Genomic DNA, 24,723 nt, shown 5'->3' with positions numbered 1-24,723 from the left:
CCCCCACCCCCCCCCCCCCGCTCCGCCCCACCCCGCCCCCAGCGCCCGCGCCCGCCCCGGCCCGCCGCTCCTGCCCTCCGCTCGGCCTTCCCCGCCTCGCATCCGTGCCATCGGCGCTCGATTGCGCGCGGACTCCGCGCTCCGCGGCTCGCTCGCTCGCTCGCGCTCGGCCCGCCGCCCCCGCCCCCCCCCCGGCCCCCGCCCCCGCCCCTCCTCCCGGCTCCGCCCGCCCCTCCTCCGCCTCCCGTGCAACTTTTGCCGAAGCCCCCACACACAGCCATGCTGAGCTGAGCTCCGGCCGGGCACTGGCCGCGCGCTGCCCGCCCCGGCTCCCGCCCCACCGCGGACCCGCTCGGGGGCCGCGGCCGCCCGGCCCCTCGGCCTCGGCCGCTGCGCCCGCCCGCCCCGGCCGCCCCGGAGCCCCGCGCAGGGGCCCGGCCTCGGCGGCGGCGGCGGCGGCGGCGCCCGGCCCCCTCCCCCGGCGCCGGCCAAGTGAGGCGGTGATGCGGGCGCTGGCGGCCCCGGCTGCGCCGAGAGCGGAGACACAGGCTCAAGATGGCAGATTCCGACTGAGGCTGGGGGGGCCGAGCTCGCGCGCCGCGTTCCCTTCTCCGTTGCCATGAACCGCGGACACCCCGGCCCCGATGGCCCCCGTGTACGAAGGTAAGGGGCGCGCGGCCCGCCGACCCCGCTCGCCCAGCGCCGCCCGGCCGCCGCGGCCCCCGCAGCTTTGTTCTGCCCGCGGCCCCTCGCCGGGCCGCCCCCCCCCTCCCACCCCCGGCCCGCAGCCCCCCGGGCGCCCGGCCTCCGGCGCCCCACCCCCCCGGGGCTTTAACCGGCTCCCGACCCCTCCCCGCCTCCCCCTCCCCTGCCCACGGCACGACCGGGATCCGGAATTTAACAGGATCTTATTTCCAGGGTGGAGAAAGAGGCGGGGGGTGGAGGGGGGGGGTGCGAGGGTGGGCTCCTGCCCGAAGAAAAGAAATTGGGAGGGGGCGCCTGGGAAAAGACAGACCCGTGACTGTGCTTTTCATTTATTTGGGGTAAATAAAGGTGATGCGGTTTAGCTTTCATCCTCCCCCCTCCCCTGCGCACCGCCCCCCCCCCCCCGGAAAATTACCTTTAGGGTGATCTTCCCACTCTGTCCCCACGGCTCCCCTTTCCGCTGCTCTCCACTCCCTCCCCACACTCCTTTATTCTTCGCGAGCCTCTGATTTTGGGGGGGCTGTCGGATGGGAATGTATGTATGGGGCTAGGTGATGAGACGGGGGTACGGATGAAAAGTCCATTTCAGACCCAGGCAGAACAATGAAATTGGCTAAAATCTCCCCGCATTAGCGTGTGGAAGGGAAAATGTAGTTGAGCTTTTCAAGTCGGGGTGGGGGGGGGCCTGGGGGGGAGGCGGCCGAGACGTTTCCCTCGGTGGGTCTGGCTCAACCTGCGCGGTGCACCTTCACCTGGCGTGGGGTCATTTTCCCGATTTGACTGTCTTTAGGAAGAAAGAAAAGCACGGAGGGCAAAAAGCACTCCACTCCCCTTGCCCTCCCTCTCCGTTTCGCTTCTCTCCAGTCGGTTCTTGTCAGCTTCCAGCCAGAAATCAAACCAGAATCAACTAAGTTTTTACACTTCGGTGTGTTTTTGTGTGCTTGTAGTAGGAGGAATTTTAAACCAAAGGGTGCCCGATTTTTTTCAGTCATTTCATCGTGAAAATGTTTTTCTCATGAAATCATTGAAATAGCAGCCTTTACATACTTTTAGCGTCAGTCCATCTGGCTTTCTTTCGGTTTTGTTCAGATATTCTGTGGATGAAATAGCAAATGAGAGGGGAAAGGGTTTGTGTGGAGCAGAGAGGAGGGGCGGGGAGAGGAGGTTTTAATCCTTCTATAAATCCCGGGAACAGTGCTGGCGAGTGAGACAGGGAACGCATTAATAGTTTTATCTCTGTTACAAGAGGCAGATTAAAAAAAAAAAAAAACTTATCTGAAAAGAAAATCTGTTATTAGTTCCAGGGCTCCAAATGAATTTGGTTTCTGGATGGAATAAAGTTACCAGTCAGGCCCCGGATAATGAGGCTGTAAATAACCTATGGACTGTAAATATTTTTTTTCAGACTCTCTTAGAAACAAAGGGGCTGTTTAGAAGGCAACAGAGAGATGTTATTCCAGGGGCTTTCCTCTTTGATTCTGAAGAACACAAGGTCCATTTAACCATTCGACAAAACAAAACGAAATTTCTGATCACTCCACCACGCAGAATAGAACGAGCCAGTGGCTCTGCGAACATGCCAGGAGAGCCCATGTCGGGCCTTCATTGTTCGTCTGTGTCTATGGGAGGGGGCTACAGTCAATGCTCCCACTGTCTATGGAGTGTTAAAATGAAACAATTTTCTCTTTATTAAGTACCTCCTTGAGACTCCCTCTGCTGGACACTCCGGGTGAGCATTAGAGAAGGAACTTGGCAATGAATTCAGAACTATAGTAAACGGCTGCTTTCCCTCTTAGGAGGGGCTGGGTATGTGGGTTGGGATGTATTTTGTCAACTTTGTAGAAAGCCGGCTTGGGAACTGTGCTGTTCTCCTCCTGTTCCTTTCCGTTCCAAATCCATACGGAATGTAGGCCATACCCCCGGGGCTAAGACGTGGCCCTCCGGTTCTGACTCCAGTGTTTTTTAAGTTATTCTTTTAGTGCATGACGCCAGATAAAGAATTGTGGGTGGGTAAGGTGTTAAGGGTTAAGAACGATCATGGGTCTGTCTCAAAGGTCTCAGGAGCTCGCTGTTTTTATTTGCAAGCTTCATTCCCTGTGGCAGGTGACCTCCCTGGTCACCTCTTTCAGCCCTGGGTTTCACTCAGTCTTGCCTTGTTCCTACACTTTGTACCCTTTGATTCTGCTGGAGTTTCTGTGCATCTCTGTCCTTTTTCTGTTCTTTCTCCTCTCCCCTTCTCAACCAGTCCAGCCTCACACGCTCAGGCCTGGGTCTTTCTTGAAGGAGACTGTTGGTCATGTTCTGAAACAGACAGGTGACCTCTATAAAGGATCGTATTGCTGGAACCTACATTCATTTCGTGTGATGAGTGCTTCTAAGACTCCAGTGACCTCCTTTTCCCCTCCTTGGCGACATCCGCTGCATTCAGTGAGCCTGGTTTTTTACCATATCCCGGTCACAATGCACGGACTCCCTGTGTCTATCCCGAAGGAGTAGGGCTTTTTCCTGGGGAAGTCACCAAGAAGAGCGATTTCTAATTGTTTTCGAGCTACTAAAAAAACGAACATGGGGTTCTTCTAAGGAGAAGTACAGTGACAGGTGAGGTATTCCTGCTGGGATTCAGGAGTGCACTCGTTTGTTTAAATGGGGTGCACTTGCCCCAGGCGGGGATACTGGGTCAAGGCCTGAATGCAACCGTGGGGCATTCTGAATGTGCCAGCTCTTGAGAGAGAAATGCCGTCTTTGGGTATGTGTGATAATCCGAATTAATGGGTAGCCAAGTGTTACCAGGCTTGCACTTCTTGCTTTTAAGGTTAGGTTTTAAATAGCGCATTAATTTTCAGTAACTTGGTACTGGTTAAGGTAGACTTCTTTAAAAAGGTTTATTTTCTTTAGGAAGTTAAACATTTGCCTTGCAATTGTGTTTACTCCATCAGCTTGCTTAGCAAGGCTTTTTTTCAATGTGTAGTGCAAAGGCCAACCACATAGGTCTGTATTGCCAGGGGTTCTGAACTAGGGGACCCTATATTCCAAGTTAATTACGTCCCACCGTACCTGAGATGTGTCACGTCAATTAGTATTGGCTTACACAGTCAGACTTCCCAGAACTGTCGTACTGAAATCTCTCATCAGATGGGTCTAAAGACACCTACCAAAATGCCTACCAAGAAATGGATTCTGAATCATCTTCCATTAAAAGAATTTGATGACACACGTTCTAAAATATCTTTTCCTGTGTTTGTGTTTTGTATTTTTAAAATGAGTAAGTATAAATATTGTTTTCATTCGCACCACATTTGAGTAGTGAAGCAAGGGTCATTAATTTTATCCTCAATTCCAGACAGTGTGGCACAGTGCTTAGATCCGAGAAACCTGGCTTTGAATCTGGCTGTACGACTTTGGACATGTTACTGAACTTCTCTGAGCTTTGTTTTGTTTTGTTCTGTTTGAAGCCTTATTGGATTGTACGAGGACTCCATTAGCAAGGAGTTTATGTAAAGCGCCTGGCTGTAGGCGTTTTCTCTGTGTGTGTTAAATCCCTCTTTTTTTTTTTAATTTTTTAATTTTTCTGTGTTTTTGCACTGCTTACAGGCATGATGACTCCAGGGAAAGAATAACCCACAAATAGTTTGGAAAACCAATAATAGCAACATTTCAATTATTAATCTCCTGCTTTTCCTCTTCCAGTTTGGGCACCAGCGACAATAAACCCCCCACGGCCACGCAAGAAAGAGCCTTTCTGACCCCCTCTGTGACCTTTCTAGATTTCTGTTCCCACTGAGTTTCTGCCGGTTTCAGGTAGAGAATTTCTCACATTCTATGCCACTTTAAAAATGAGGAAACAAACCGTTAGAGCAGAGTTTCAGGGGCTGCAGCTGTGCCTGTGGGAAAGTATCCCAAAGCATGAAAGATAACCTTCAGCCCTAACCAGGATCCCTTCCTAACCCAGGGGGCAGGCGGGGAAAGGGTGCAGCCAGTGGGCTCACCAGCCTCAAGAGGGGCGGCACGCACCCAGCCCCACGCCGGCGTCTGGCTCATCGTGCGTTTGACACACTTTTCCTACAGAAGAAAACTTGGTGCTTTATGCACGTTACAGCTGCTCCTGTCTTCATATTTAATTTTCTTATGTTTCCTCATTTCTCTTCCTTCCCCCCGTAGAGACCAACCTCAGGGAACCACCTTTGAGGTTTCTAAGGAACAAAGTAGTGATGATCAAGAGGGTATGATATGTGACCATTTTTTTTATTGTTCTCTGAACGTGTAATTTGCCAGTGCTTTCCGGTAGTCTTGTGATGACAATTCAAGCACTTGAGGTTGCCGTCAGAGACGGGATTCAGAATAACGCCAGCCGACTTTGTATAACCACCGATAGATAGAGTGTGAACGGGAAAGGCCCAAACTGGCAATAGTTCCGTCTAATTTGATGATACTCTGTGTGTGTGTGGGGGGGGGGGTGAGCAGGGGGGAAGAAAACTGAAAAGCTGGAGTATAGGGAGGTCTTTATTTTTCTTCTAAAAGAAACTGAGGTGCCTGAAGTTCATAGCGGGAAGTGTGACTTATGTGCCACTTAGAATGTGCTGCACCCCGCACTCACATTAACTCACTGTCCTAACAGCCCCACGAGCTGGGCACTGTCCCCCTCGCTCTGCAGACAGGGCACATCTTTAATGAATTCACTTAACAAGCATTTACGTAGGGGCTCTTTCCTCAAGGAGTCCAGGAGGTGTGGGAAGCGAAAGTCAAAAGTACACGTGGGCTCACCGGACCGTGGCCTGACTCAAGATGGAATGCTTTTTGGGGGACGCGTGTGCGCGCCAGTTTTTAATTCTTAACGTGCGAGTGTTTCTTAAGCTGTATAGGGAAGGCCTCGTTTCCCCATTTTTCTCTTGAAAGATGTTTAATTTGGATCAAACAAGTCTTTCTGAATGTAGGAAATCCCTGTTACAAATTTCCTTAGAAATCACCATCCCTGGTTACCATTGCTTCCTCTTTTCTTATATTTTGTATCCTTGTAAATGCAAATATGTTTCTAATTTGCACACCCGCCCCTGGGAGACTTTTTGTTCTTTAAGGCTACGGGTTGTGCCGTGCGTGGACCAAGCGGACCCCTGCATCGGCCGTGGCTTTTGGAGAATTAATTTCTGGCCTGGCTGCCTGGATGAGATCTTGTGTTGTGGTACTTATTCGTGGGGATATAGATCCTTCAGGGAATTGTGGGAGAAGAAAACCCGGCTCTGCCACTCAGGAGCATAGAACCCAGGGCAGGAGAGGACCTCAGGAGAAATGTAGTTCATCCCTCCTGCCTTCAGGAGCGTCTGTCCATGATGCTCAGTTCATCAAAACAACCTCCCCCCCCCCTCCCCCCCCCCCCCCCCCCCCCGCCCAGGGAAGAGCCACACTAGGAACCCCCCTCAGTGACCAATTCCAGGATTCTAGTAACTGGATTGCCAAAAAAATTCCCGGGCCCACCAGTTCTCTGCTGCCATCGTTCAAACCTGTTTTCTTTTACTCAGTTCCTTTCTCTAAAACCTTTCATATATTTGAAGATAATAACTGGGTCTGTTCCGCTCTTTCCCCACAGAGCCTGTTCTGTGTCCCCTCCCTCCTCTGAACTCTCTCTAGTTTCTCCACATTAAAAAAAAAAAAAAAAATGGTGGTGGTCGAAACTGAATGCAGTTCTTTAATAATGGTCTCATTAGTACAGTGTACATAAGAAAAATGACTTCAGGCTTCTTGCATCACCGGGAACCCCTAGAGGGCAGGAACCAAATCTGATTCATCTTTGCACCCCCCACAGTAGCTGTGCAGTCCGTGAAACCTCGTAGGCACTTCATAAATATTTGTTGAATTGACTCTTCCTTTAATATATCTAAGTAATAACTTACACACACCAGCGCTGGATTGGTAACTAACAGCTCGCTTCACCTCAGTCCCGAGTCTTCGAGTTCCTTCTGTGGCACGCGTAGCCATCCCTCCCCCAACAGCGCCACCTTCCGCTTGACTCGGCGTCTGCTGGATCCCTTTGAATTCATTCACCCTCTACTTCCAGCTCCTCAGAATCTTATTTATCTCCTACGCATCCGACCAACAGAATGCAGAGGACCTGAGTGTATGAAGTTGAACTGCTCTCGAAAGAAGAGAAGAGATTACACAGAAGAATCTTGATGATTCAGTGTAATATCAGTTCATCCAGCTTGAGAAAGGACAGTTTGTCAAATTCTCTACAGATTCTGAGTCAGCTAAAGCCATACCTGTTTTTCTGGGTTCTCTGTGACAAGTAAGCGAGGCATTTGTGAGAGTGGCTACAAGTCAGCTGGTATTCCTCCCTGCCTTTGGTCTAAAGCCCACAGAAAAGGCCAAAGATTCTGATGGACAAGGCCATTCAACTTGGGACTTTCTGATGAGTGACTCTCCCATTAGAAAGTAAGCCAGTAAAATAGTTGCCAATACAAAAAAAAAAAAAAAAAAAGCAAACCTGGAAAACTGGAAAATAATTTTGTGGTTTTTACAGTCACTTATTTCTACACATGGCACTGAAGAGATTTGTAGTGTTTTGAAAGTGGTCTGTTTTGGCAATTCTTGCCTAACTTCTTTTGCTCTAGTAGGTTCTGATTAATTAAATGCCACTGTGTTTAAGCAGAATGAAGATTGATGGACTCTTGCATGTGCTAATGCCGTAGACTTTATAAAACCTTTACTGTCACAAAAAGAATACAGGCTAATATGTGAGCGAACAAGGGCATTTTCCTTCCGTTGGTGGTACCTATCCTCAGGAAAAGATCGCTGCGGAAGCTGCTGTAACATTGGGAAGAAAAGCGCTTTTTGGTTCATGCAGTTATAGATTGCATCCTGACAAAGGAAGGTTTGTTTCTGTATTTTTACCATTTTCCTCCGTATCAGTATTACCTCACTGATTCAACCTACAGAGTTATTATTCACAATGTAAAATGATCTTTCCAAGAGCTTATCATGCCAGTTCCATGTAGAACTTCTAGTTTCATAAAGTATTAAAGAAGCAAATTTCAGGTCGCCTGGGTGGCTCAGTGCGTTAAGCATCCTACTTCAGCTCAGCTCGTGATCTCACGGTTCATGAGTTCAAGCCATGCGTTGGGGTCTGTGCTGATGGTTCAGAGCGTGGAGCCTGCTTCCGAGCCTGTGTTTCCCTCTCTCTGCCCCTCCCCCACACGCACGCTGTGTATCTCTCAAAAATAAATAAACATTAAAAAAAATTTTTTTTAAAGAAGCAAATTTCAGCGGTACCTGTGCCTGCAGTCCTCTTAAAAGTCATATGGTCAGGAGATTTGGAAAACTCTGGTTTGCTGATTGTTGAAGTATATTCTTTTTTTTTTTCCCCTCTCTAATGAAGAATTTATAGAGCTCTGACAAAAACCAGCATGTAAGTTCCTGAAATTGTGCAGAAAGGCAGCAAGTTACACCCTCCTGAGTTCTGTGTGACTGCAGCTACTCACCAGAATCCAGGCTGATAGCAACTTCTGCCGGAAAGTAAGTTCCAGGGGAACTCGTTACAGGCAGAGCGAGAGAGCACACGCGTGCACGCGTTCAGCTTTATCCCCTGAACCGCTTACATTTGCAGCCCCAGCACAGTACGGTTACTGTTACTCATTAAGTATGACCCGCACCATCAGGGAGAGATTAATCGATATTCGTTATGTTCCGTTAGCCGCGACTGGGAGGTTCTCTCTCATGCAGTGCAGCAATGTTTCCTTTAGAAAATAGTTAAAATGAAGAAACTCGTTTAATCACACCGTGACTTACTTCCAAAAGGATTGAAGGCTGCTTACAGGGTTAAATTTCTGGACGATGGGAAATGAATTTAGGTAGATCAGTTTCGTGCATCAGCTTATTCCCGAGGATGTCGGATAAGTGAGGTATTCCTACGCCAAGAGGCTACAGGAGCAGTCAAAACTCCCGTGCCAGCATAACAAGGTGAATAAGCAGAGAGCATAATGGAATTCATTTGCAAAGTAATTTTTGCTTGGCTGGAGTGGTAGGCACAAAATAGGCCAGTAGATGAGAACGGGAAGTGTTTGGGATCAGTTGTTGAAAGGTTTAAAGGGGGTTCTAATTCAAGAGACATTTTATGGTATGGAGAGGGGGACCAATCTAATCAAAATGATACTTGAACAAGGTAATTTTCCCTGGCCTGAGTATCATAGTGGAATGAGACCACCAGAGGGTGAGCCTTGCTGGGAAGCCGTGTGCTGCAGTGGAAGGGTATGAGCACCGTGCAGACGGACCCGGGGCCCTTGTTGGGGTCACGGAGGAAAATGTGCAGCGTGCCTGACCCGAGGGTTCAGTACATATTTGTTCTTTTTCACTTTCCTCCCCACACCTTATGGCAGCGTCCTAGGATCAGGAAAGCTTGCGGGGGTTGGCAACACCATGATATTTATTCTGTTTTTCCCAAGAATCTCTTCTCTTTCTAGGCTCTCTCACATTCCATGTGGAGATCAGCCTATTTCAGTATCTTATTGGTCACAGTAGAAACCCAGTGGGATCTTCACACATTAGTATCGACCTTTGACACAGGAGGAAACTGAGGTCCAGAGAGGTGAAGAGGCTGCCCTGATGTCGCCTAGAGAGAAGAGGGGAGGCAGAGCCAGGGTTCTTGTCTCCCAGGGCAGTGTGCACAGAAGGCTCGGGACACCAAGCGGGGCTTTGCTGGGCTGCCCTAGCAAACAGAGCTCCGGGGGTAATGGTTCCCACAAGGCTGTGGGAGCCCCTGGCCTTTCCCCCCAGACCTGCCCGGGGGGGACAAGGCTGTCAAAGCCCCTGACCTACCTGGGGAGGACAAGGCTGTTAGAGCCCTGGCCTTTCCCCCCAGACCTACCCAGAAGGGAGCTGCTGAGCTGTGCTTCTCCTGGGTCCCCTGTGGCCCACAGTGTCTCACTGAGCTCGTACACAGGCAGGATTTTCCCCGTTCCTGAGGAAAGCAAGGCCCCGTGCCCTCAGCTCCAGCGTTCAGAGTCTTCTGTTAGGAAGTTGTTGCTCGGTTTCTCTGAGAAGGTTTGCAGCTTGTCACCATAAGCTACTCATTAACAAAAACAGAAAAATCACAGAGAAACCAGTACAACTGAGCTGAGTTTCAGAGAACCTCAGAGTATCTTCCAGTCATTAAGCAGCTTTTCTTTTCTTTTTTTTTTTAATTCTGATTTCCCAGGTACAGTTTAGAGTCATTTTTTTCTCACTGACATGACCAGAACTTGTACCCATGGGCCCTGGGGAAGGCCTGGAAGTGGGCGAGAGGCCTTTGGGGCAGGAATTCCCTGGGCCCCAGGGACCTAGGTCACGGTCGGGAGAGGACAGTGCGCAGCCCGTGAGGTGGCGCACCCCTTGACCTGGGGGACATCCCCATCCTAAGGGCAGTGGTGATACGGGGACTTCTTGCTGTAAAACTTGGGGCAAGAAAGGCAACTTGAAACGTTTCCTGTTTATACAAGTCATGGCTGTTGATTGCTTCACTGGATACTCAGCTTTCCTTTCTTTTCCTCTTCAGCCTTGATCTTCTACTGTGGTTGCTCCATTAAGCACACTTGATGAAACTGACCCATTTCCTGTTGCTTGCTATGGCAGCTCGGTAACCAGTATGTTCCTCCCACAATGAAACTTGACAGAGAGCCCAGTAAATCGTATGGCTTTTCTGTTTCGTCTGTTGGAGCCCTTGACGGGCACAGCCTCTCCATGGCTCTCCTTCCTTGATGTTACGTCACCTCTCTGCTTCCACCTACTTATTACTTCCCACTCGTCTGCCCACAGCCGGGCTCCTTTACCGACCTGTTTGTTCTTTGACTTTGTGTGTCTTCGCTGTGTGTTCGCATTGATGCGCTCGCAGGTGTGAGGGTCCAGGTGGAGGAGCACGTGGAACCTCCCTTTGGGTCCATTGGTGCAGGAAACTGTCTGGAGAAGTGGTTCTCGGACTTTGCCAGTCACCTGGAGGGCTTGTTAAAACACATCGGTGGGCCCCACCCTCAGAGTTTCTGTTTCAGTAGGTCTGGGGTGGGGCTGGAGAATTTGCATTTCTGATTGAGAACCCCTGTTTTAGAATGAATGTATTCAGAATGAAAAATCAGTAAACCTTTAAAAGGAGGTGGTAGTTGTTTTGATTACAACTTCTCTTGGAGGAGGGAGAGTCAGAGACCTGACATGAGCATTATTTTTAGTCCTACTGCCCTTGTGTGGCCAAAACTTCCTGAAATCCAGCCCCTGGCCTTCCTGCCTCTGGCTGCGGGAGTGCCAAGGCCCCATCCTCCCTTTCCCTGGTTCTTCCAGAGCCAGCCAGTCTGTAATTCATGCAGGTTGGCCCTGGGGTCCTAGAGTAGACTGGACAGGTAGCATTCTTGCAATAATAATATATTGTCATTAACATGAAAAGCTCTGTGATCTTTGGTCTTTGCACAAGAGGCCATTGAGGCTTAGAGATGTTAACTAATGTGTCTCAGGTCTCAAGCAGTAACTGGTTAGAGCTCGGGCCTGAGCCCCACCTGATACCAGAGCGTGCCCTTGTCTTGACCGGAAGGCCACCTTGCTTCTCACAGGTGAGGGGTCTGTGCCATATGTGACAGGGAGATACATGATTAGGACCCTTGGAGAAGGGGCAGTCCCGGTGGGGGCTGATGGTCCTAGAGCATTAACGTCACACACACACTCCCGAGGCCCTGCTGTCCCACTTGCCGCTTCTTCAGGATCCCGTTGACATGGTGATCTAGCACTTAGTCTGGTGGCTGGCAGAGACGCTGGATTATAGTAAAGGGCAGCCAAGACATGAACCCTCTTTGAGCAGCAAAACAGATAAAATATCTGAGAACAATCTCACTGAGGCGTCTAAGAAAAAACTGCTATGGGAAGATGATAACAGCTAATCCCTAACAAGCCCTAGCCGTTGCCGGTTCTGTTCTAAGGTTTCACACGTATTAATTCATTGAATCCTTGTAGCAAGGCTGCAGGGTGGGTTCTGCTACCATTGTGTTAGACAGAAGCACAGGTCTAACACAGCTCCAAAGCGGCAGAGCTGAGGCTGACCCCAGGCAGCCTGGATGTAGAGCTCGCACCCCAAGGTGGAAAAGCCCTCCCAGCCCCTTCCTAGATGGAGAGTAAAATTTGGAAATACGTTCTTTGTTTTTTGTTTTTTTTTCCCCTCCAAATGCAGTTGTTCTTTGTTTCAATCAAAATCTACATAAATGTTTCCAAATTTGAGAAACTGATTTCTGTTGTTCTTGAGAGATGAGGTAGTGGGCATGGAACAGTCAGGCCTGAAAGGGGAGCATAGCAAAGGGGTGAGCTCTACCATGTGTTAAAAGAAACTGTAACACGTCAAATTTGGCACGAAATTTGACAGGCCCATCAGTGGGGCAGAATACATGAGCCAGCTTGAAGGCCCTGTTGTCTGAGCATTTAATAGATGATGAAGGAGGTGCCACAAAGCAGTGGGGGAAAGGAAACCCGACTGAACAAATGGGAGTGGGGCCATCTGATAGCAATTTGAAAAATCTCAATGGACGTCCTCACCTCACACCATTATACCAACATAAATTCTACGTGATTAAGATGTTAAATTCAACAAAAATCTGTCGAGCGCTTTCAACATGCCAGGTACTGTTCTAGGTGCCTTCAGTGAACAAAACAGATGAACAGCCCTACCCTGAAGCAGTGTGTATTTTAGTAGATAAAGGTAACTAATCCAGTGGTTTTGGTTTTGGTTTTGGTTTTAAGCCTGAAAGAAACAGAAGTGGCTATTTATTAAACCTCTGGAGGAGCTGAAATTTCTAAGCTTAGAATCTGTGGATAAAATCACAGAGCAAAATAATCAATAGTTTTGTCAGTGTAACATTCCCCAAATGTTAAGGTTATTTCTGGTTTTACGATCGCGAGATGTTCCTCAGTGTTTATTCAGTGTAGCATTACGGTGTGTCTGAATTTCAGGAGAGGTTCTCCGAAGTAGAATTACTAAATCAAGGGGTGTGAACATTTCTCGGGTTCTAGATATGTGCCGCCAGATTATGTTCCTTCCGGAAGTATTTTTGTATCAAACAAATCCAACCACCTAGATAAAGACTTAGGTTTACCCACCCCTTCCTTCAGGAAGGAGGAGTTCCTCTCTTCTCAGGGGATGTATCATTTCCAAGGGCTTTGGGTACAATCTATACATATCAGTAACTCCCAAACTTGTATCTCTACCTAGATTTACATTTTTGAGTTCCAGAGCCTTAGAGACAACGATCGACCTGACATCTCTGTTTGGATGTCCCACAGGCATCACATTGAACACGTACAAAGAAAAAAATTTTGGCCAACCCTCTGAAGTATGTGCCTTTTCCAGAATTCCTTGTTTCCATGAATGGCATCATCTTCTACCTAGTAGTTGACATCAGAAAGCCGAGAGTCATTCTTGACTTCATTTTGCTTCACATTTAATCTATCACCAAATTTTATTGATTTTGCCTCCCAAATATAGCCATTCTTGTTTCTCGCCAGAGTTATGCTCTGTAAAGCTGCCACAAACATGAATTAGCAAATCCTGAAGCACTGCTCCTAGGTTAGCTGCCTGCAAGCCTCTAGTCATATTTTTATCAGCCGATCGATACATAACCTTGTCTACGTGTGCTTCTGTTTAAAGACGTCTTCTTTAATGTATAGTGTTAATTCATTAACATTGAACTCAAAGGCTACAGCACTATTAGCTCATGCTTGAATGAAGCTTACCAGCACATGTACTTTCTCTGTAAGGCACATCGCAGCCTTTTTGCATTGAAAAACACTAGATTGCCCTTCAGCACTGTGCTTGGGGGTCATTTTTAAATCCCCAGCGAAATCCACAAAAAATGCAAACCACGTGGTACTAAATAGACAGTGGAGAATATACTTGCGTATATTATAAGAGCGGAAACTAAAAGGCAGAGCATGGCCTCATTTGACCTCAGCTGGGAACACAGTGTGTCAAGGCATGTCCGGAAGTTACTGTGAAAGCACGCTCTGAGTACTGATTTTGGGATTACAAATAAATTTTAGTGAGTTGGTGAATTCGCAAATACGGAATCTGCAAATGACAAAGGACCACTTGTATATGGTGAACCTATCCATTTCTTTCTATACTGCCGTCCCCTGGCCCAGTGGTCAGCAGACTCATTCTGGAAAGGGTCAGACAGTAGGTACGGTTGACCCTTGAACAATGTGGGGTTAGGGGTGTCAACACACAGTCAAAAATCCATGTATAAATTTTGACTCTCCAAAAACTGTACTAATAGACTGGAAGCCTTACTGATAACATAAAGAGTTGATTAACCCCCCCCTTTTTTTTGTATGTGTGTTATATAGTGTATTCTTACAATAGATTAAGCTAGATACACTAGAATATAGTGTATTCTTACAATAGATTAATCTTACAATAGATTAAGCTAGAGAGAGGAAAATGTTATTAAGAAAATCATAAGAGAAAATACATTTTGGGGGCTATATTGTAAAAAAAAAAGTTCACACATAATTGAACTTGTGTGGTTCAAAGCTGTGTTGTTCAAGGGTCAACTGTATTTTAGGATTTACAGGCCGAATGGTCTCTGTCACAGCTGCTCGACTCTGCAGCTGTGGTGAAAGCAGCTGCAGACAATGCGTAAATGAGTGGATGGCACTGGGTTCCAGTAACACTTTATTTACAAAAGCAGGCTTCGGCTGGATTGGCCCTCAGGCTGCAGTTGGGAATCTTCTAGCCTAGTCTAACCCACCGTAGTGTCTCATCTGGACTGTCTTCCTGACCTGTCTATCCCCCATGTCCGTTCTTGAGCCTCCAGCCAACGTCCATGGTGATAGGAAGTGTAAGTTAGATCTGATCCCCTCTCCCACTTCAGATGTCCAGCTGTTTCCATCACACTTCAGATAAAATCCAAAATCTGAATATCATGGCTACAACACGGTCCCTGCTGATTTGTCCAATCTTATTTTATGCCAGGCTTCCCTTCTTTGCCCTGTCCGGGCCTCTTCCAGGTCTGTGACTGTTCCCAGCTGTTTCCTGCTTCAGCACCTTACTTCCAGTCTCTCTGCCTAGAATCGTCTTCTGCCTCTTGCCTGGCTGACTGCTATTCACTCTGTAGTCATAACCGAAATGTCACTTCCTCTGGTGTGAACTAGATGCCCCTCTTCTGATCTCTAGGCGCCCTGTTCTTTTCCTTCACAGCACTTACAGTCTTTACCTACCTACTTCCGCCTGCCTTCCCCATTAGACTGCAGGCTCTGTGAAGATAAGAACACGTGTGTGGTTGTGTCTGTTCTCTACTCGAGTTGCCTTCACGCACGTTGCAGACACTTCCTAAGACTTGCTAAATCAATGGATGATTGTACAGCACAGTTTTGTTCATATAGATTTTTCTACACTATAGAAACCTGAAGAAGTCACCCTTTCAGGGCATACAATATATCTTCTAAAATTGAGAGTGATAGTTGAAGAGAAAAGTCATCCTGAGAAGTGGATTTGTAAATGGGTGTGAGCATGTCTTTATTGTTCAAGGGTGTATATACCTGCCAACAGGTATATATCCGGCCCAACGTTTCCTCCCTGGGACTTGAGTGCTGTGTTAAGTCCTGCTAGGCTCCCTTTGCTCCTGGAGAGTTATTGAACCCTGCCGGTAACGTCTTCTCCCAGGGGAAGTGAGGGTCAAGTGTGCTCGAGGAGGTATTTGGCACCCCTTTAAAGACTGCCTACAGTGTGAGTCTGGGGAAGAAACCTTTGATTTGTCAGAGAATCGTTTTAGCATTGAAATCCAAAATCAAAGAGTGTTCGCAAGTCATTCCAAGAATCCTGCATGCTAGAGATGGACAGACAGCATATTTTGGAAAAATGATACATCATTTCTTAGATGGTCTCTCGTGGATTAGCATTGTAAGATTTAAAGCCTGTTTAATGTCTTTTGAAAAGATGTGTTGTTATTAGAAACACTACCTGTGCGTTATAAAAAGTTAGAAAATACAGGCAAGCAACACAGACATGCACACACTTTCTCTTTTCTTCTCTCTAGAGATTACCACTGTTATACATCGCAGGTCTTTTCTGTGCATATAAACGTACACTTTTTTTTTTTTTTTTTAGAAAAACCAAGATGATATATTACTGTCTTGGAAACTACAGTTTCCAGTCTTGTATTTCAGTGAAATTCATTTCATTTCATTCCTTGTCCATATTCACATTTCCTTAATTGGCCCCCAAATGTCCTTTGAAGACAGTTTGTTGAAGTCAGTATCTAATTGGGGACCACGCACCATGTCTGATTTAACTTTCTTTTAGTCTCTCAGCCTGGCACAGTCTCTCTCTGAAAAAAATGGACAGTTTCCTGTAGAAGTTCTCACCTTTTCCATCTGCAGGCTCGCTTCTTTAGGGCATTGCTGCACCTGCTTCTCCATCCCCTGGATTTGCTGAATCTAAAGGTTCCATGGGTTCATCAAGTTCACCAGTTTGCTAGAATACCCCAGAGGTGATTCTGTGCACTTCATTTACCTTCCACTTACCTACTCGTAGAGAAGCTGAGATTGACGCCCTGGATTAGGGTTGGGGCAGCCCCAAACCCTTCACTGTCCAGTTCTCTTCCCCCCCTTGACACCAAAAACGATCTGTGTGGTGTAACTTTGGTATATAGACCATTTGCCGAATAGTTTTAGCACCAAATGATAAGTCTTGCCTGTCATCTTATGTTCATTAGGTTTTGTGAAATGATGCTTTTCTAATTCATTTCTTGTACTGGGTTTTCTCTCATCTATGGGGGCTGTCTGGTTATCCTGAAAAAATTCTTCTAATGCGAAAGGCAGGATCTTTGCTAATACTCCATCCTTAATCATTAATTTTCAAAGTAAGGAGTTGTATAATAGCCTTTTCAAATAGTGAGAAATGAGGTTTTTTTCTGTCTTTTTTAAATCATTTTATAGGCATGAGTTTGTTTTTTTCTTTTAATTGATTTGGTGTTTTACTCATTAATCTTTTTGTTACATCTTCAGGCAGTGAGGACCCCTTCACTAGCTGCTGTGACCTTTTGACAGGACCTTCATAAAGTTTTCTTACTAGATGGCACAAAATGCCCAAGGCTCATCTTGGACTTTTCAGTGGTCTCAAACAATGGTATTAGAGACCACAGTCTGTGCGTTAGGGGTGGTTATTGCTACAGAGGTGACTTGTTGCTAGGCAATTCCAGTGGACGGAACTAGAAAATACATATTGTTAAAAAGTTAGAGTTCCAATTGACTAGTTTAGTGTTCATTTCCCTGTGGTTTCACTCAGTTTCCTCAGTTCGTTCTTTCTTTTCTTTCTCTTTCTTTTTTCTTTCTTTCTTTCTTTCTTTCTTTCTTTCTTTCTTTCTTTCTTTCTTTTTCTTTTTCTTTCTAAAATTTACATCCAAGTTAGTTAGCATATAGTGCAATAATGATTTCAGTAGAATCCAATGATTCATCCCCTACGTATAACACCCAATGCTCATCCCAACAAGTGTCCTCCTTAATGCCCCTTGCCCATTTAGCCCATCTCCCCTGCACTGATAACCCCCTCCAACAACCCTTAGTTCATTCTCTATATTTAAGAGTATCTTATGTATTGTCCCCCTCCCTGTTTTTATATTATTTTTGCTTCCCTTCCCTTATGTTCATCTGCTTTGTATCTTAAATTCCACATATGAGTGAAGTCATATGATATTTGTCTTTCTCTGACTAATTTCACTTAGGATAATACACTCTAGTTCCATCCCTGTTGTTGCAAATGGCAAGATTTCATTCTTTTTGATTGTGGAGTAATATTGTACTCCATTGTATATATATATACCATATCTTCTTTATCCAATCAGGTGAATGTGCCCCTTTGGAACAGCACACCTGTATCCTTTGGATAAATATCTAGTAGTGCAATTGCTGGGTCGTAGGGTAGTTCTATCTTTAATTTTTTGAGGAACCTCCATACTGTCTTCCAGAGTGGCCGCACCAGCTTGCATTCCCACCAACAATGCAAAAGAGATCCTCTTTCTCCGCATCCTCACCAATATCTGTCATTGCCTGAGTTGTTCATGTTAGCCATTCTGACAGGTGTAAGGTGGTATCTCATTGTGGTTTTGATTTGTATTTCCCTGACGATGAATGATGTTGAGCATTTTTTCATGTGTCTGTTAGCCATTTGGCTGGCTTCTTTGGATGTCTTCGCCCGTTTCTTTACTGGATTATTTGTTTTTTGGGTGTTGAGTTTGATAAGTTCTTTATAGATTTTGGATACTAACCCCTTATCTGATATGTCATTTGCAAGTATCTTCTCCGGTTCTGTCAGTTGCCTTTTAGTTTTGTTGATTGTTTCCTTCGCTGTGCAGAAGCTTTTTAACTTGATCAAGTCCCAGTAGTTCACTTTTGCTTGTTTCCCTAGCCTCCAGAAACACGTTGAGTAAGAAGTTGCTGTGGCCAAGGTCAAAGAGTTTTTTGCCTGCTTTGTCCTCAGGATTTTGATAGCTTCCTGTCTTATGTTTAGGCCTTTCATCCATTTTGAGTTTATTTTTGTGTATGCTGTAAGAAAGTGGTTCAGGTTCATTCTTCTGCCATGTCGCTGTCCAGTTTTCTCAACACCATTTCCTTTATTCCATTGGTATTCTTTGTCAAAGTTGAGTTGGCCGTATGTTTGTGGGTCCATTTCTGGATTCTCTGTTTTGTTCCATTGATCTGTGTGTCTGTTTTTGTGCCAGTACCATACTGCTTTGATGATTACAGCTTTGTAATATGTCTTGAAATTGGAGTTGTGATGCTCCCAGCTTTGGTTTTCTTTTTCAGGATTGCTTTGGCTATTTGGGGTCTTTTCTGGTTCCATACAAATTTTATGCTTGTTTGTTCTAGCTCTGTGAAGAATGCTGGTGTTATTTTGATAGGGATTGCATTGAATATGTAGATTGCTTTGTGTAGGATTGACATTTTAACAATATTTGTTCTTCCAATTCATGAGCATGGAATGTTTATCCATTTTTTTGTGTGTCTTCAATTTCTTCCGTGAGTTTTCTATAATTTTCAGTGTATAGATTTTTTACCTCTTTGTTTAGGTATTTTATGATTTTTGGTGCAATTGTAAATGGGATCAATTCCTTGATTTCTATTTCTGCTGCTTCATTATTGGTGTATAGAAATGCAACTGATTTCTGTGCATTGATTTTATATCCTGTGGCTTTGCTGAATTCATGGATTAATTCTAGCAGTTTTTTGGTTGTAGGGAAATCTTTTGGGATTTCCTCGTAGAGTATCATGTCGTCTGTGAAGAGTGAAAGTTTGAATTCCTCCTTGCTGATTTGGATGCCTTTTATTCCTTTGTGTTTTCTGATTGCTGAGGCTAGGACTTCCAATACTAAGTTGAATAACAGTGGCAAGAGTGGCCATCCCTGTTGTGTTCCTGACCTTAGGGGGAAAGCTCTCAGCTTTTCCCCATTGAGGATATTAGCAGTGGGTCTTTCCTATATGGCTTTTATGATCTTGAGGTATGATTTTTCCATCCCTACTAACAGAGGGTTTTTTATCAAGAAAGGATGTTGTATTTTGTCAAATGCTTTCTCTTCATTTATTGAGAGGATCATGTGGTTCTTATTCTTTGTTTTATTAATATGAGGTATCACATTGATTGATTTGTGGATATTGGACCAGCCCTGCTTCCCAGGTATAAATCCTACTTGATCGTGGTGAATAATATTTTTAATGTGTTGTTGGATCTGGTTGACTAGTATCTTGCTGAGACTGTTTGCATCCATGTTCATCAGGGAAATTTGTCTGTAGTTCTCCTTTTTACTGGGGTCTTTGTCTGGTTTTGGAATCAAGGTCATGCTGACCTCACAGAATAATTTGGAAGTTTTCCTTCCATTTCTGTTTTTTGGAACAGCTTCAAATGAATAGGTGTTAACTCTTCTTTAAATGTTTGGTAGAATTCCCCTGGAAAGCCATCCAGCCCTGGACTCTTGTTTTGTGGGAGATTTTTTATTACAAATTCGATTTCTTTACTGGTTATGGGTTCTTTCTTCTTTTAAGTTCATTTTTTTATTTATGCCATCTCTGCACCCAACGTGGGGCTTGAACTCATGACCTCAAGATGAAGAGTCACCTACTCCACCAACTGAGCCAGCCAGGTGCCCCCCCCTCCCCAAATCTATTTCTTGTTTAACCTATAAATATAATTATAAAGTTTTGAAATACCAATACCTATATTATTACAAATACTAAAGCTACAAAGGAAAGCTTAACACATCTTTGTAATTTTTGCCATCCTTAGAAGAATGCATCCAACTAAGTATGTGTGTTTAAAAACCGTGTTCTAAAAGTACTTAAAAATAAAGCCTTCCTCACGGTGATTGTGTCACCAGTTTGACATATGTATTAGGTTCATTTCTTTCAGTTTCTTTTCAGTTAAAGAAATTTTGGGGGATGCCTGGGTGGCTCAGTCGGTGGAACATCCGTCTTCAGTCCAGGTCATTATCTCGTGATTTGTGAGTTTGAGCCCCACATTGGGCTCGCTGCTGTCAGCACAGAACCCACTTCAGATCCTCTGTCCCTCTGTCTCTCTGCCCCTCCCCTGCTCGTGCTCTTTCTCTCTCAAAAATAAACATTAAAAAATGGAAGAAATTTTTAAATTTAGCTTTTTTGGGATAAGTAATGCATTTTGCGTGACCGAAAGGTCAGAACTATGAAGGTATTAAATCTGGATGACAGTTATATAGGAACTTATTTTCTCTACATTTCTTTATGTTTGAAAGTTAACATAATTAAATTTTAACTACGGTAGACTCCCCTGATCTGCAGGTGATAAGTTCCAAGGCCCCCAGTGGATGCCTGAAACCATGAATAGTGCTGAACCCTATAGATGCTGTGTTTTTTCCTATACATAACATTCCTGCCATAAAGTTTGCTTTATAAATTAGGCACAGTAAAAGAGTAGCAATAGTGACCAATAATAAAATAGAACAGTTATGAGAATATATTATAATAAAAGCTGTGTGAATGTGGTCTCTTTCTCAAAATATCTTACTGTACCACACTCACCCTTCTTGTGGTGATGGGAGGTGATAAAGTGCCTGCATGATGAGACGAAGTGAAGTGAATGACGTAGGCACTGCTACATAAGCGGTAAGCTATTATTGACCTTCTGACCATACGTCAGAAGGAAGATTATCTGCTTCTCCACCGCAGTTGACCTCGGGTAACTAAAACCAGGGGAAGCGAAATCATGGATGGGGGAGAGGGGACTATGCGTATAGAAAGATACGCGCAACGAAGTCTTGCTCTGTTTCCTCATAGATAACCATTTTTGTTAGTGTCTTGGCATTTAACTCTTTAAGTCTTTCGTTTTGTAGATTCAAATTAAGTGTGTGTGTGTGTAAGTGTCCTCTTATTGTCCTTTGTTTGTGTATATTAAAGGTAACCTACCTTGTATATTCTGCATCTTAACCTTTTTTTCTTAATGTATTCTAGAGCTGTCTTCCCTATTAGTACATAGAGATTATCTTCAGTCTTTTATGGTCACAAAGTACTCCATTTTGTTGACATACTATGACTTATGGAACATTAACATAATCTTGGCTTGTATCCATTTCTCTGCTATTTATAAACCATCTGTAATTGATAACTTTATATCCATGTCATTTCATCCCGTGCAGGTATATCTATGGGATATAGTCCTATAAATGGGACTGTATGGTCAGAGGGAGGGTGAGTACATCTGTAATTTTTTTTAAAGATACTGACAAATTCCTTCTGCCAGGATTTGTACTATATTTCACTCACACAGGCAATGTAAGAACATGCCTGTTTCCCTAGAGTTTTACCTATAGGATCTGTTGTCAAATTTTTGGATTTTGCTGATAGGTAAGAAACGGTATTTTGATGTGGTTTTAATTTATAGTTCTTTTATAAGTGAGCTTGAGGATCTTTTCATTTGCTTAATTGTCATTTTATATATATTTTTTTTGTGTTTTGAACTTTATACATTTTCCTACTGTGTTGTTGGTCTTCTTTATTTCTTAGAGCTCTTTATATATTGTCTGTGATCTGAGTTGCAAATACTTTTTTCCTGGTTGGCTGTGTATGTTTTGATTCCCTTATGGTGGTGGTGTTTGCCCTTCGAAAGTCTGTTTAATTTTATGTAATCGAGTTTATCTTTTTGTTTACGGCTTCTGTGTTTTGAGTCAGAGTTAGACACTTCCCATTTCAGGTTTTAAAGTTCTTTCTGGCACTTTTGTCATTTCATCTTTTCCACTTACATCTTGGGTCATTTCGTGTTTATACTAGGGTCTAGTCTGAGGTTTGGAGCCAAGTGTATATTTTTTCAATACTCAATTGTCCCAACACCATTTATTAAAAAGCTTATACTGGGGCGCCTGGGTGGCACAGTCGGTTAAGCGTCCGACTTCAGCCAGGTCACGATCTCGCGGTCTGTGAGTTCGAGCCCCGCGTCAGGCTCTGGGCTGATGGCTCAGAGCCTGGAGCCTGTTTCCGATTCTGTGTCTCCCTCTCTCTCTGCCCCTCCCCCGTTCATGCTCTGTCTCTCTCTGTCCCCCAAAAAATAAATAAATGTTGAAAAAAAAATTAAAAAAAAAAAGCTTATACTTTCCCCACAGTATAATAAGGTCTACTTTATCACGTATTAAATTCCTTTAGGCATGGATGTGTTTCCAGACTATACTTTTTGACTGGTTGGCCTGTTGTCCATTATTGGGGTGTCTATTGTCTTTTAGTTAATATCTGAAAGATATGAAAGTTCTTCCCCATTGCTCTTCCTTTCCAGAGTTTTCCTGGCCCTCCTCCTTGTTCGTTTTTCCATATGAATTTGAGAATCCACATGTCTTGATTTCAGAAAAACACATTGGCTTTTCTTTTTGGGATCACGTTAAATTTATAAATTACTTTACAAAGTCAACTCTTCTCATGTAAGATCACGTTTTCTTTCCACGTGTTTTTGTTCATACTTTCCTAACATTTAAGGTTTTTTTGTGTGTGTAGAGATCTCAAATTTATTCTTGTAAACGAAGTCATTGACTTTTAACTGGTCGTTTTCATCTATGAGGACTATTGATTTCCATGTGTATTTTTTTGAACAGCTTTATTGAGATGTAATTCACATAATTCACCCATTTAACATGTATAGTTCAGTAGTTTTTAGGATATTCACAGAATTGTGCAGTCCTCACCACTATCCAATTTTATAACATTTTCACACCCCAGAAGGAAATCCTGCGCCCCTGTCCCACTCTCCTTTCATTCCCTGGAAACCACTAATCTACTTTCTATTTTGGAATTTCATGTAAATAGAATCATGCAACATGTGGGGTTTTTTTGCAACTGGCTGTTTTCACTTAACATTATGTTTTCAGGGTCCATCCATGTTGTTGTAGGTGTCTGTCTTTTATATCATAGCCCTCCATGTGGGTGTGAAGCAGCATCTCATTGTGGCTCTGATGTGCTGATTGTTTTTAATGTTTAGTTTCCTTTCGCCACCTCCTCTAGTGAACTATCATGAGGGCAGGGAGCAAGCTTTCAATTCTAAATCCCCAGTGACTGCCATAATGCCCGGCAAATGTTTGATATTCAGTCAAGTCTTATTTAACGAATAATTGGCTCTGTTATATTTCCATACCGCCTCTACTTTTTAAAGTTAAAATGTGGTTTAGCACATATAAGTTGATTTTTAGTTACTCTAGGCAAAACATAAATAGAGGGTGTTTTTCTCCCCTCTGGGAAAGTCATGTGTGAATCCAGCAGCCCAGTAAAGACAATTTTGTATGATATATGGTTTGTGATGATCAGCATTCATTTTTCTTTTTTTTTTAATTTTTCTTAATGTTTATTTATTTTTGAGAGAGAGACAGACAGAGTGCAAACAGGGGAGGGGCAGAGAGAGGGAGACAGAATCTGAAGCAGGCTCCATGCTGTCCGCACAGAGCCCGAGGTGGGGCTTGAACTCATGAGCAGTGAGATCATGACCTGAGCTGAAGTTGGATACTTAATCAACTGAGCCACCCAGGCACCCCAGCATTCATTTTTCTTACGTTAGACTGAATGACTGAGAGTTGCTGGTACAGCTACTGAGAGTAGCTGGTGTCTAGAAGACTCATTATCTTTTCAGGAGGAGGATTTTAAGCTGTAGATTCTGTTGTTATTGGAGACTACTTGGCAACATATTAAAAATAGAGATGCAGGGCGCCCGGGTGGTTCAGTTGGTTAAACATCTGGACTTCAGCTCAGGTCATGATCTCGTGATTCATGGGTTCGAGCCCAATGTTGGGCTCTGTGCTGACAGCTTGGCGCCTGGAGCCTGCTTCAGTGTCTCCTTCTCTCTCTGCCCTTCCCCTGCTCACATGCTGTCTCTCAAAAATAAATACACATTAAAAAAATGTTTAAAAAACAGTAGAGATGAGAACTTACATAAAGGTATTCTGGGCCTGGGAACATGGCGTTTCAAATGAGATTAACTCATATATTTGAGAAGTCCTAAGTTTACTAAGGTCTGTGTTCCAGAATTTCCTTTGTAAAGCAGCTGTATAGACACAGATCAGATTTAACAATAGAAGAAAGTGGTGTCAGTTAAGATTAGGGTCTCCAGCTGACCTTAAAGAATATTTAGCAGCATGGCTGATGCTTGTGTGGGGGCAAGAGGAACATAGGAAATCTCTATGCCTTCTGCTCGTTTTTGCTGTGAGCGTGAAACTGCTCTGAAAAATAAAGCCTATAGTAAAATTGTTTAAAAGAGAGAAAGTAGCTGAAATACGTATTTTTCATAGCAAAAGGGAATAATTAATGTCAAAAATAATCTTGAATAAGAAATGATTACTTTTCTTTAATGTCAGTGTATGAAGAAAGATATTTTAATTATAAAAATTGGGGTGTGTGTGTGTGTGTGAGAGAGAGAGAGAGAGAGAGAGAGAGAGGAGTGTGTGTGTGTATGTGTTTGCAGGAGACTTTGGGGTCACTGTCCAAGGATTTAGAGGCCAAGAATCCCGGGTTTTTATATCGCCACAGTTTTGTTCAAAATGT

General features: G+C 44.3%; 1 protein-coding gene across 2 annotated transcripts in view; it reads left to right on the top strand.

The window, feature by feature from the left end:
- Nucleotides 1-494: 494 nt before the first annotated feature.
- Nucleotides 495-24,723, top strand: part of HIPK2 (homeodomain interacting protein kinase 2) — a 177,921-nt gene continuing 153,692 nt past the window's right edge. The window contains exon 1 of one of the 2 annotated variants that reach the window (XM_047095656.1): nucleotides 495-663. In XM_047095656.1, the coding sequence (XP_046951612.1) occupies nucleotides 645-663 (19 nt within the window). In that variant the 5' untranslated portion in view covers nucleotides 495-644. The remainder of the gene's footprint in view (nucleotides 664-24,723) is intronic. The other variant, XM_047095654.1, reaches the window with a different exon arrangement.

Source organism: Lynx rufus, unplaced genomic scaffold (genome assembly GCF_022079265.1).
Source record: "Lynx rufus isolate CCGP_SWC_20201006 ecotype Redwood Valley unplaced genomic scaffold, mLynRuf1.p SCAF_4, whole genome shotgun sequence".
NCBI lineage: Eukaryota > Metazoa > Chordata > Mammalia > Carnivora > Felidae > Lynx > Lynx rufus.
Note: the sequence above shows the minus strand (reverse complement) of the source record. Positions and strands in the feature narration are given on the sequence as shown.